Genomic DNA, 12,467 nt, shown 5'->3' on the forward strand with positions numbered 1-12,467 from the left:
TATTATCTTTGCTCTATTTTTCAAACCCAGTTGAGTCAATATCACATGGTTATACCCTACAGTTTAACAATCAGCTTCAGGAACTGCAGTGTAATCAACCTGCTAATTGTTCTTCCATTTGAGGGCCTAAAACATCTCACAAGGCTCCTAATTTCACTTGGGTTTTAGAAAAGTTAACTGCAACAATTCAAGCTTGTTCAATTGTATTCAGTGAGGTAACTCAAAAAGCAATGTTACAGAATGAGAACATCCCTCGAGTTACCATGAAGTGATCCCACATAAGCTAATAGATAGCACAAGTGTCGGATGCCATTAAGCATGGGGATGGTTGACAGACAAAATGATATACTCATTTAATAACTAGGTAAGAGGCAACCTTTATGGGGGAGATGCGGGGGAGGGGAGAAGGGAAGAGGAGAAAGAGACAAAGCCGAGAGACAGAGAGACACCCTGAACATTATTTGTGCGGCTTGGACATTAAAGCTCTCAAATTATGGGGTCTTTTGGATTCATGCAAAAACAATACTGCCATTAGTGTTTGGACCAGAGTCTTTATTTGAGAAGTATAAAGGATGGAGTCGCAATAATTTTTGGCATTTTTAATTTAGGTTTGTTTTATTTAAGTTTAATGTTAATTCCATGCTGTGTTTCAGTAAGAACAATACAGATTCTGTATCTGTGGCTCCAGTCAGATATCCAGTAGTACAAATTAGCTTCAAGTTACACATACTGAACGAAAGAGGTTGAGCGAGCGAAGGAGGGCAGGGAGTAGAGGGGGAGAAGGGGAAGAGGGAAGGAGAAAAACCAAAGAATTGAACACGCATGCAGGCTTTTCAATACCACCTTCAATGCTAACCTGCTGTGAGGGAAGGTCAAAGTCGGCAAGAATGAGCAGCCACGGATTGTTGGGCTGTTACCAGCACCATTTCAGCACAGTTTGGAAACACTTTTTACAGCAAAACCACTACAATAAACGTTCCAACGCAACCTGTAACTTCAAGCTAAACACCCAATTAATTTTAAACATTGGTATAAAATTCGGTTTAAACAATTATAAAAAGGAAAAATGCCACCACATGCGCCCTACAGTGCGATAAACCTCTCTCCTGGACTCTCGCTTCACCTAGAAGTCTAATGGCATTCCAATGTAATATCCATTTCTAATGGTTATCTTGCCACATCTGGCACGGAGACAATACAGTAATGCTGAAAAAGCCTCTATGCAGTCCTGTTAGTGTCTTAAAGAACCTAAAAGCTGGGACCAGTAAAATCCACAGAAATTCACTCTTGCCTTTAAGAACTTTGAAAACTGTTTTAAAAAAAAAAACCAACAGGGCAGGAACCTAAATTCTGAGACCAAATGTAAAAGTCAGATTTGGTGGTTCTCAGTGACAATGGGGAATTTTCGGGGGGAGGGATGGGGAGGAGTAGGGTGTGGTCAGAGATGGATTCTCTTGTTGGCTTTGACGTCTCTCTCACTGGTTTTCATCTTCCACATCCTGCAGCGCTTCTTTATTCTGTTCTTCACCTGTAAAAGAAAATCGATCAGCACTTTCGTCACGACTCAAAAACAATGGAGGTGACAAGCATATTCCAAGTATAAAGAAAACTTATACTTGCTACAATTGTACTGCCCAGTCATACAAAGGGGTTCTGTTTCACAATAAACTAGGCTTAAGCGCCCCCCTCCAAGACTACTTTCAATAACCTAGAAAATCAAAAAGTCAACTTTTTTTTTTAAACTTAAATAAATGAGCTCTCAACATGGTCAGCCAAGATAATGATCTTATAATGATTTTCAAGCTTTCATGTTGAAAATCAAGCTTTCATGTTCTATCTCGGGACGAAATGTTCTTCCCTAATAACCTCACCCCACCTTAAGCATCAAGAAAAGGGATCGGCTGTATTTATCAAGGTAGGGGCATTTCACCCACTGGATCTCAGTAATGCTTCAAAACAGAGGCAACCTTGCAATAATGACTCATGAAATGAGAATTTAAGTTTATTATGGTGGCTAATTTTTGTTATTTTTGAAATGGGGCATTAACATTTTGTGTCTCATCAAGGCAGCCTCAAACTATCCTAATTTCACATTCCAAAATGGAACAGCATGCCAAAAATAAACCAGAACACTGAGGTTATTAGAGAAGGGCATTTGGACCGGGTTCTCTCATGCTGGTTTTCTTTAAAATAGTTATTAGCTTGGGGAGTTTTAACTGCACTAAAGACATGCAAGAGAAAGCCAGCCTACTCACTGGAGGTCAACTACCTACTGATGAGCATTAAATAAGTCAGCCACAACAGAGAAGCAAGCATGCCAGAGAGATCGGACTTTCCATAGAATATGACTAAATGGGTGCAAGTTACATTCTTTCTCTTCTTTTTAATAAACCACTTACAGTTTTCTAGTTATCTTAGTTAAATCTAAATAAAGGAAATCAATTAGCTATCTCTTGACTTGGCAGTTCAGACACAAGGAGCCTTCCATCCACGGTTCATATACATATTAAAACAGCAACTAGAATGGCTAAGTGACATTCATACTGCAATTCTATGGGTACAGAGGCATCTAAGTGATCTTCGGAAACCTGGATATAGTGAATAATGGTATCTCAACAAATGTCAATATGAAACATGGTAGATACTGAGTCATTTGTTTGTTTGCTTGTTTTTTTTTTTTTTTTGGGGGGGGGGGATTGATATGGAGGGGCATAGGAACCAGAGAACAAATCTTTAATAAAGGTGATTTCCTGATGATATTATTTATTTTAAAGATGTAGAGACAAGAATCTAATTAATCACTTATTAATAAAAAGGAAGTGATGATTTCCCATTCTTGACAAAAGCTATGTGCAATCTAAACTTGGCAATAAGTATATTTTTTAAAAAAGAAAGAAAGAAAGACTACTATTCTGTTGTAGAATCTGACTGGAAAAGTTAATTATTCAGGGCAGCTAGGTGGTGCAGTAGATACAGCACCAGCCCTGAAGTCAGTAAGATTTGAGTTCAAATCTGGTCTCAGATACTTAACACTTCCTATCTGTGTGACCCTGGGCAAGTCACTTAACCCCAATTGCCTCAGCAAAAAAAAGAAAAAAGTTAATTATTCAAGGTCTTAGCAAGCTCTAGTTCACACATAAGCAACTGTGAGATTGGCCAAAGGTCAAATAATTTTATACCATCCTCATGTAAACCATACCCATCCAGAAAGTGGACAGCTGTAGCAGGCAACAATTCACTAAGGAATGTTTAGCCCTAGAATCACGTCTAAGACACAAGCAGCCTATGAGCACCAAAATGATGATATGCAGGCATGATTAGTGAGGAAATGAGAACTCAAAGCAGAAAAATTCACTGTGCTAGGATAATGACTTACAAAGTAGTTTTTAGGAAAGAACAGTTGGATTTTCCTTTAGGAATCTATATAGCAGGGAGAAAGGGGGGAAAACAGGAATCATATGAAAGCAACATTACTAGTGTGGAAAAACCCCAAGGCTGTGGGACAGAGTAGAAGACCATTTGGACTTGGGAATCAGGAAAAGGGCCAATTTTAGTCTTCCTACTGATTATACAACTTGTATAAACTTGGCCAGATTATCTAACCTCTTACCCAGTTTCCCTTATTTGTAAAAAGCAAATAGTAATACTAGTAACTGACCTCAAATGAACTTAAAAAAAAAAAAATCTGCTCGATTTTCCCAGAGACAGAAGAATACAATTCCCTAGGAATTGTACAGGGGGAATAGCTAGCTATGGATTTACATGACATATGCATCTACTTTACAGTTTAGAAAACTGACTTCAATGTCATGTTCCATAATTTTGAAAACATGAACGGACTTTGTAAACCCAGTGTAACTAAAAGACACAATGAGATGTGCAAACCCATGAGTTACATGCATTTCATCACTTGAATCCTGTAAATGCATCAGAACTGAGTGGCAACAATCTCATTTATCATCTTTCACAAGTCTGTCAAAGGGAGAAAGAAAACAGAAAGCTGTCTACAGTAAGCAACACTAACTGAAAAAAAATAAATAAATAAAATTGTATTTTATGAAAATGTGAAGACTATGCCCAAAATACCAGTTTTAATTCACAAAACCAAATTAATGCAAATTAGATTACTTTTAAGCACAATTAGTGAATGGATCAACTTAACTAGTATCTAAATTTATCATGCCAACTATTTCTTAAACTGTATCCTATTTTCTGCTATCTGCACACATTTCATCAAACCTGGAAGTTCAAACACTTTCTTTCCCACAACCTTGCTAAGCTGTCTGCCTCTCAATTTAACCTCCATATCGAATACATGACGACAAAGCTGTCACATGAAAATCAAGCTTGGCTTTATTAACACACAAAATTGGCTCTAATCCCTCCCTAATGACAGCCTGAATTCATCTCAAAAATAAGGTTCAAAGGGAAACATCTGAAAAAGGAAACAGTCCAGGATTCTGACATGTAAGCTTGTTCAACTCCTATGAAACTTCCCTGTGCTCAGCTCAACGTTAGAAAAGATAACCAGGGTATTCTCAAGGAGAGCCCAATTATGTTGTCTGTCAGAAGAGTTTGGTTCTCTTGCTTGCTCAGATCTTACAGGCAATTCTCAATCAGACATGGTAATATTAGGACATGAGAATCCAAGCCATTTCTGTTAAGCTTTGGAATACACTAGTTCCCGATCCCAACAAATTTGCCTAATTAAATTTAGTATTAAGTTTGCATTCCTTTAAGTAATACTTCCATCAAACTGATATTCAAAACAGAAACTTTGCTGCTGACAAGGAATAGTCTCTTCCTTCAAAGAAGCACGAAACAAGAGGCACAAAGATCCTTTTAGGGCCTGGCATGTGCACCCAGCTCTACCACAAATGTCTTCCCATTCTCTCTCAGCATTCAGATCACCACAGGTCCTATGCACCCAGTCTTCACAAAAAACAGACCCAGCAAAGCATTAACATTTTCTCCTCTTTTCTCTAAACTGCTATGTTCATGTCCTCTACCTAGGAAGACAGCAGTCTGGGCGGGAAGCGATTGTCTCAGAAGAGTAAAGATTTAGAGCCAGACCATCTAGTTCAATTCTGTCTTTTTATAAATGAAAAAACAGGCTTAGAGAGAATACCTAACTTGCTCCTTAACATTTAGCCGAGTATTAGGCAACTGGGTTGTACAACAGTTAAGAGTACTGAGCTTAGACTCAAGACTCATCATCAAATATGGCCTCAGTCGTTTATTAAAATTACACTTGACTCTGGGCAAGTCCCTTAACCCTATTTGCCTTAGTTTCCTCATCTGTAAAACAAGCTGGAGAAGGAAATGGCCAACCACACCAGTATCTCTGCTGATATGAAAAATTCATATGGGTTCACGAAGAGTCAGACACGACTAAAGCCATGGAACAACAATACAGTTCTCAGAGAATCTCTTACAGACTCCAAATTCTGTCCTGTCTCCTCCAGGTGATATCAAGTGCTGCACCCTTCTCTGATACAGTATTAGTACCTCATTCCAAGGATATCAGGCTTAATGATTTAAGAGCCACTTTAAAGTTCTTTCCATTTTTTCTATTTCTTGACACCGAATCAAGCACTGATTGGCCAGTCCTACTAGTGGTAACTCAAGTGGAAAATCATTTAATCAAGTCTATTATACTTTTGACAAGGAAAAAAACTGCAGCCCAGAAAGGGAAAGTGCCCTGTGCCATCACTGAACTAGAACTCCAAGTCTCCCCCAATCCTCCCCAGTCTAGCATTCTGATGCTCAGGCTCTCTTTCTTAAAGGGTTTCATGTGCCCGAGTGGGATCCTCTTACTCTGGTGGTAAGCAGAGGATAACACTCTAATAACAAACATAGCTGTTAAGGAAGCACCAGGAAGCTGCTGCCCTTAGTCCTAACCTATTTCTGCCATTTTCCCTTCTGGACTATGGTTACGATTCACATTTGCGGCTCTCACTGAAAGCCACTCAAGTCACTTTATCTATCACAGACTAGTGTAAACTACTTGGAGAATATTTCAGTGAAGCTCCACATAGTTGTGCGTACAATATGACTGATAGACAAAGACAGATTTGGGCTCTCGGGAATGACACTGGCCCCAACTGAAACTTTCATTTCAAAGCAGCGTATCAATTCTGGTTCCTTCTCTTGTTTTCCAACCTCTTTTGACTTTCAGAATCATGCACATTAAACAAAGTTTGTTTAAGAGGACATTTTAAAATGATTTTGTTACTAACTTTAGTGCAGGAATTAGAAGAATCTATCCTTGTACTCCAATTTTTAACTGGAATAAGATATGAATATAGCCCACATGAAATAGTATTCTTCCAGTGTTTTCCCTCAAGAGGCAAATTTTTTTTTAAATTTCTACAAGGAAAATATATGGAGCTTAGGATTGTAGCCTAATATTTATAAGAAATCTCCAAAATACCACATTGAAGTCATCGATTTTGATAGTTAAAAGTGAAACATCTAACCTTAAAATACTGGGAGGTGACAGATTCAGGGTACAGACTGAGACAAGGTTTTTGAAACAGCCCAAGGAGGAAACTTGTTTTGCTCCTCTATGCACATGGGCGGAAGGGGGGATGATAAAGATGTGTGTTATGTGGTGGGAGTTGGTTGTCTTTTGTTTCTACCAATGAGAGAGGGTAAATGTATTAAGAGAACAATAGATTTTATTCATTTATTTAAAAACTAAAAAATACTTACCATCACCCTGCATATCTGAAGTCCATAGTGTCAGGTTATCACGTAACAACTGCATGATAAGTGTCGAGTCCTTATAGCTTTCTTCACTCAGCGTATCCAGTTCTGCAATTGCATCATCAAAAGCTGCTTTTGCCAACCTACAAGAAATTAAGATTACATTTTTAAATGTCATATAAGAATATCAAACTCAGTTTTCCAATTTCATAAAATAGGTATCATTAAATCTGCTAATTTCCCCAACCTTTTTTTTCTTTATCACTAATTTTTGTCCTACTGTCAGATGGGTGCTTATTTCAATAAAAGAGGGAAAAGGGGGCAAGAGTGGGCTGTCTCAAAAAGACTAATTCAGAACAACATTCCCAAATATACCTCTCATTTAGCTGATTAATAAACATTAAGCCTCCAGAAAGTGTGGTTCTACATATCCCTCTTCAGGAGTTCAAAAGAAGTTCATTCTCTTGTAGTTTGAAGGCTCTTGGGATAAGCCTTTCTGAATTAGGCTGATTTTTGAAGAAGCTAAGTCATAAAATCCTTTATAAGCTCATAGTGAAAAATCCTGTAACTCATTAAGATTTGCCAGAGTCTAGGATAACCCAAAGTCAACACATCCAATTTGGGGAAGCATTAGACTAAGACTATAAGGGGTGTTTACCCTTTAATAAATATGCAAATCAAATTTGACTTCAAATCTCTGAAGACTGACCTAGTCAAAAATGTCTTAACATTTCACAAAGTGCTTACATTTGTTTCAGTATGCTCGGGACAGTCTCCTTATTTCAAAGACCTGGGAGATTGCCTTTAAAATTCACCATAACAGAACTTAGTCTATACTGAGACTGAGAGAATTCAAGTCAATCATGAAAATATACTATTGTGAGTTACTCATCACAACTTATAGACTGAAAATATACTAGAATATGAAATGAAACATCTATAGTTTATTTCATCACCAGCAACCTCCCATCAATGAAGACCCAGAGTCTTGTTTCCATTTTTGCTACATTTGATTGGTCACTTAGAATGTTTTATATTGGCTAAACTCAAATTTAAGTCCACCCTGAACTAGCAAATAGTTCCTAAATGGCTAATATGATTCCTATCAAAAAAATAAGACCTTAAAAATCAATTTCTATTTTTGTTTCCAATTGGTGAATACTAGACTCTCAAACAAAATGTATGTAATTATTTACACCTACTTTATTATTGCAGTACTTGTCTCAATACTAAAGCATAAAAACACCTATTATCCCAAGGATGGTGGATTTGGAATAATTTAGGTCTTCAGCCACATCTAAAGGGGAATGAGGAAGGGGTGTATTTTTAAGTATAAAGAGAGACCTCTTTATAGATGTGATCCAACAGCCTCATAGTGAGGATGAAACAAAAATAAAAACTAATTCCTAATGTCATGAGACAGGTGATTTATGCTTCAGTAGTGAAGACTTTTCTTCTCCAAGTAACTGACTTACCTGCAGGCACGGTCAGGGGAATTGAGAATTTCATAGTAGAATACGGAAAAGTTGAGAGCAAGACCTAAACGGATAGGATGCGTTGGCGGAAGTTCTGTCATTGCGATATCACTAGCAGCTTTATAAGCCACCAGGCTATTCTCTGCAGCCTCCTTCCTGTCATTTCCTGTGGCAAATTCAGCCAGATACCTGTGGTAGTCCCCTTTCCTAGAGTGAAGAAAAGGGAGGAAAACCCCAAAGATTTAAAGATATTGTTTTCAGGTTGTCCCTAGGTTCTGTACATGATATACAAACTACAAGCACGTACTGCATATATATAACAATTAAGTGCATTTCCCCGACATTCAGGCTTACATTATCAAACAGTAAAAAAGCTTCTCGTTTCAGAACTCATTAAATTCATTTACTGCTAACTCCCCGCTTAAATAACACTTAAATAACACCCAAACATTCAACAAAAGCCCATGAGCTCAACTACTCCAAAATCATATAAAACCGGAGAACTGACTCTCACTTGACAATCGTCCCTAGAAATGGTGAATCACTAATTCCCCAAGTGTTCTGAGATTTGGGAGAGTGACCTATTAAGTGACCAGATAGGCTCTCCATGACACATATGCAATCAATAATTAGCAATGCTTTAGTACAGACAAGAGAATCTATTAAAACAAATGACAAATATAGAAAAGAAGATTAACAAGACAATTTTTGTTTTGTGAACAGCAACTCCCAGTCATCTGAAATACAAGAATCCACTGTATGAAAAGCATTCCCTCCTAGTGATTTATCACTTGGTATAATGTTCACAGTTCAAGTCACTTATTTAAAAGCTACTTCCCCCACTTAATCTTTCAGAGATTTAATCTTTCTTAAATATGAAATCTTGATAGAAGTCAAGTTCTAAGAAGAATGCCAACTTTTAATCAGACATTTCCCTACAAGTATGGAACCTACATTTTATAATAGAAAACCTTGGACTCGCCAGTGTTTGCTGCTGGAATGAGGTGTTTGTCCAGTACGTCCAGAATGTCACAACAGATTAATTTTAGTTCAGTCTCAACCTGGAAAATTAAACAAGAGATTTAAGACGCATAAATTCAACAACATACAAATAACTCACCTCCAACATTAATTTATGGGAATAAGAGCCTGCTGGTAAACTGACAGCATCACTGTCTTTCACCCATCCTTCTCTAATCTGCTCCCCTGCTCCCCCAATTAAATATTCCAGGAAGGACAGTCCTTAAGGTCAAGTAAGGCATCTTTTCCCTTTGGCTACATTTGGTTAAGAATCAAAATAGATAATGGGATTGTTCCTGATATACGGTTTCATGAAAAATCTCATATCTCAATTTTAAAACTATCAAGACTCAGAATTATTAAAATAAAAAAAAAAAACAGTAACACTAGATAATCATAAAAGAGGGACAGGAAACTTTTGTGATGATGTGAACATGATGTTTGAACAATAATGAAGGAACATACAAAACGGGGCTTTGGAAAACTTGTTAAAGTCAGTTCAGTTCCTTAAAGTTATTTATCACTGAGTTGCATCTTTATGTTTCATATATTATTTCTACTAAAACATGACCAGATTGTTTTTTTTGTTTTATTTTGTTTCTGTTTTTTAGCTGAGGCAATTGGGGTTAAGTCACTTGCCCAGGATCACACAGCCAGAAAGTGTGATCAGATTTGTGATCAGATTTGTGATCAGATTTGAGATCAGATTTGAACTCGGGTCCTCCTGACTTCAGGGCTGGTACTCTATCCACTGCACCATCTAGCTGCCCCTAACCAGATTGTTGTCTTTTTTTAAAATTCCATTTGAAAAAACCCAGATAACATTAAGATAAATTTTGGTTTATTGCCCCCAATCTGGATCTTCATCATATCAAGTCTATCTTACTGTAACTCCATCCAGTTTGACTTCCCCTTTCAATCAGACACAGGTATCACAGGCCACCACCAGATTATCATTCCTGAAACACCACACCCCAATCTAATCAAGTCCATACTCTGGCAATCCAATCATTAGAGTGAACCAGGTCCTTCCACCCCCATCTTCTAAATCTGGAAAATGAGAAAAAGAATCTAAAACAAAGCAGGGAATTTCTCACCATTTGCCGATATTCCCGAATCATTTTTAGCTTTTCTTCACCTCCCTTGTTTTCTTCTTTCTGTTCAATGCTGCTGATTATCCGCCAGGACGCTCTTCTGGCTCCAATCACATTTTTATATGCAACTGACAGTAGGTTTCTTTCTTCAACTGTCAACTCCACATCCATTCCTGCTACTTTCTTCATTGATTCCACCATTTCTAAATTAACAGGAAAATTGGAAATGTCAAATTTTATACTAATTAAAGTTTCAGCATTGTTGAAGTGTATCTCTTCTCATTAGCCTTATTTCTGTCAGAGTAAGTAGGTAAACAGTCTAACAAAAACTACAGCAGCACAGCTTTCAGACCTTACAGGTAATCCCAAGACTAGGGTTCTTTCTGTTACGATGCTGCCTTCAAAAGGTCACCAAAATCAACATAGGAAAGCAAATATAGGAAAACTCTTGAATGTGTCTGGAGCTTAAATACCCCATTTACCCACCTACACCAAAATATTTATAGTAGCACTTTTGTGCAAGCAAACAACTGAAAAAAGTAGATACCCCTCAATTGGTCAATGAGTAAACAAATTATGACACAATTACAGAAAAGAAAGTGTGATGAACACAAATAAGCATGGAAAGAGCTATATGAACTGATGCAGAGCTAAGAAAACAATATACATAATGACAACAACTGTGACAGAGACACACATAAATATGAAAAATTATAAAGAGCAAGCTTGGTTCCAAATAAGAGATGTGATAAGATGCTCTCACTCCATCCTTTGGCAGACAAGAGAGGGTCCATTGGTTTTCCACACTTTTTTTTTGACTCTTTCATTGTATTGATTGGTTACTCATTTTCCCCCCCTTTCTTTTAGTCTTTAAAAAACGTTTATTATATGGGATAGCTTTCTGGGAAGGAGAGGAGAGGTTAACTATGAGGATGGAAAAAAATGAGACTTCCATAAAGACTTATTTTATGTGAATGTTGTAAAACTATGAAAAATAAGCATGGCTCAGAAGAAGACATAAGGTATCTCCCATCACATTCCTTAAGAAAGGCAAAGAAGTCCACAAATGGTGTGCATTGGACATATTTCCAGAATTTTCCAATGTAACAATTAACACTTATGCTTGCTTTTTCCTTTTTCTCCTTTTGGTCTCAAAAAACAGCGTTAGAGGCAGCTAGGTGGCGCAGTGGAAGAGCACCAGAATTTAAGTTGGGAGGACCTGAGTTCAAATCTAGCCTCAGACACTTAACAAGTCCTAGCTGTATGACCCTGGGCATGTCACTTAACCCCAATTGCCTCAGAGCTCTCTATTTGAAAGGGTCTTTGGGAGGGGGAGGAATAATAAGATAATTTATGGTGGTACAAAAAAGTCACCAAGAACTTTTTTAAAAAAAGTAATTCCATATTCATTACAAATAGACAATTAGATCTATTTGGAGATGCATAAGCAAATTAAATAACACCAGTCAGTGTCTGTAAATTTTTCAGTAAACTTGGCAGAAACTTGTCTCTAAAAGAGAAATACCAAACTGCTTTTATTTACTACAATGAGAAGACACTGTAAAGGAAAAAAGTATTATATTTTAAAATGAAATAACACCATGGTCTTGAAAAAATACAAAATTTTATAAAACCACATAAAAACATCCAAATTTTCTCATTAAAAAATCTCCACTAAAACCCCTTGAACTAGAATAGCCATAAAAATTTAAATACCTAGAGCTCAAAATTCAATACTGAAAGGGATGGGACAAAGACAAGTACAACTATTAAGAGAACCTTGAGAGTTATTGAAAAATCTAATCTGTTTGGAAAGTAAGATTTTTCAGAAATGGTCAAATCCTTTGAGACCTAGTTAAGACTAGGTCATTGATATGAAGAAATCAAAGGTATCTAGCACATGAAAATATGCTCTAAATCATTATTAATTAGAAAAATGCAAACTAAATCAACTCTGAGCTACCATCTCATACCTGTCAGGTTGGTTAATATAATAGAAAATATTAATATAATAATGTAATTAATATAATAGAATATTAATAATATTAATATAATAGAAAAAGGGAATGATAAATTGTGGAGGGGATATGGGAAAATTGGGATACTAATGCATTGTTGGTGGAATTGTGATTTGATCCAATCATTCTGGAGAGCAATTTAGAACTATGTC

At 36.9% G+C, this 12,467-nt stretch overlaps 1 protein-coding gene across 2 annotated transcripts in view; it reads right to left on the reverse strand.

Moving 5' to 3' along the window:
* Nucleotides 1-531: 531 nt before the first annotated feature.
* Nucleotides 532-12,467, reverse strand: part of YWHAE (tyrosine 3-monooxygenase/tryptophan 5-monooxygenase activation protein epsilon) — a 34,587-nt gene continuing 22,651 nt past the window's right edge. Inside the window, exons 2-7 of one of the 2 annotated variants that reach the window (XM_031967772.1) lie at nucleotides 10,301-10,500; nucleotides 9,138-9,244; nucleotides 8,184-8,390; nucleotides 6,715-6,851; nucleotides 3,377-3,420; nucleotides 532-1,528 (exon numbers count right to left, since the gene is read on the reverse strand). In XM_031967772.1, coding sequence (XP_031823632.1) covers nucleotides 3,413-3,420; nucleotides 6,715-6,851; nucleotides 8,184-8,390; nucleotides 9,138-9,244; nucleotides 10,301-10,500 — 659 coding nt within the window. In that variant the 3' untranslated portion in view covers nucleotides 532-1,528; nucleotides 3,377-3,412. The remainder of the gene's footprint in view (nucleotides 1,529-3,376; nucleotides 3,421-6,714; nucleotides 6,852-8,183; nucleotides 8,391-9,137; nucleotides 9,245-10,300; nucleotides 10,501-12,467) is intronic. The other variant, XM_031967773.1, reaches the window with a different exon arrangement.

The sequence above is a fragment of the Sarcophilus harrisii genome, chromosome 4 (assembly GCF_902635505.1).
Source record: "Sarcophilus harrisii chromosome 4, mSarHar1.11, whole genome shotgun sequence".
In the NCBI taxonomy this organism is placed as follows: domain Eukaryota; kingdom Metazoa; phylum Chordata; class Mammalia; order Dasyuromorphia; family Dasyuridae; genus Sarcophilus; species Sarcophilus harrisii.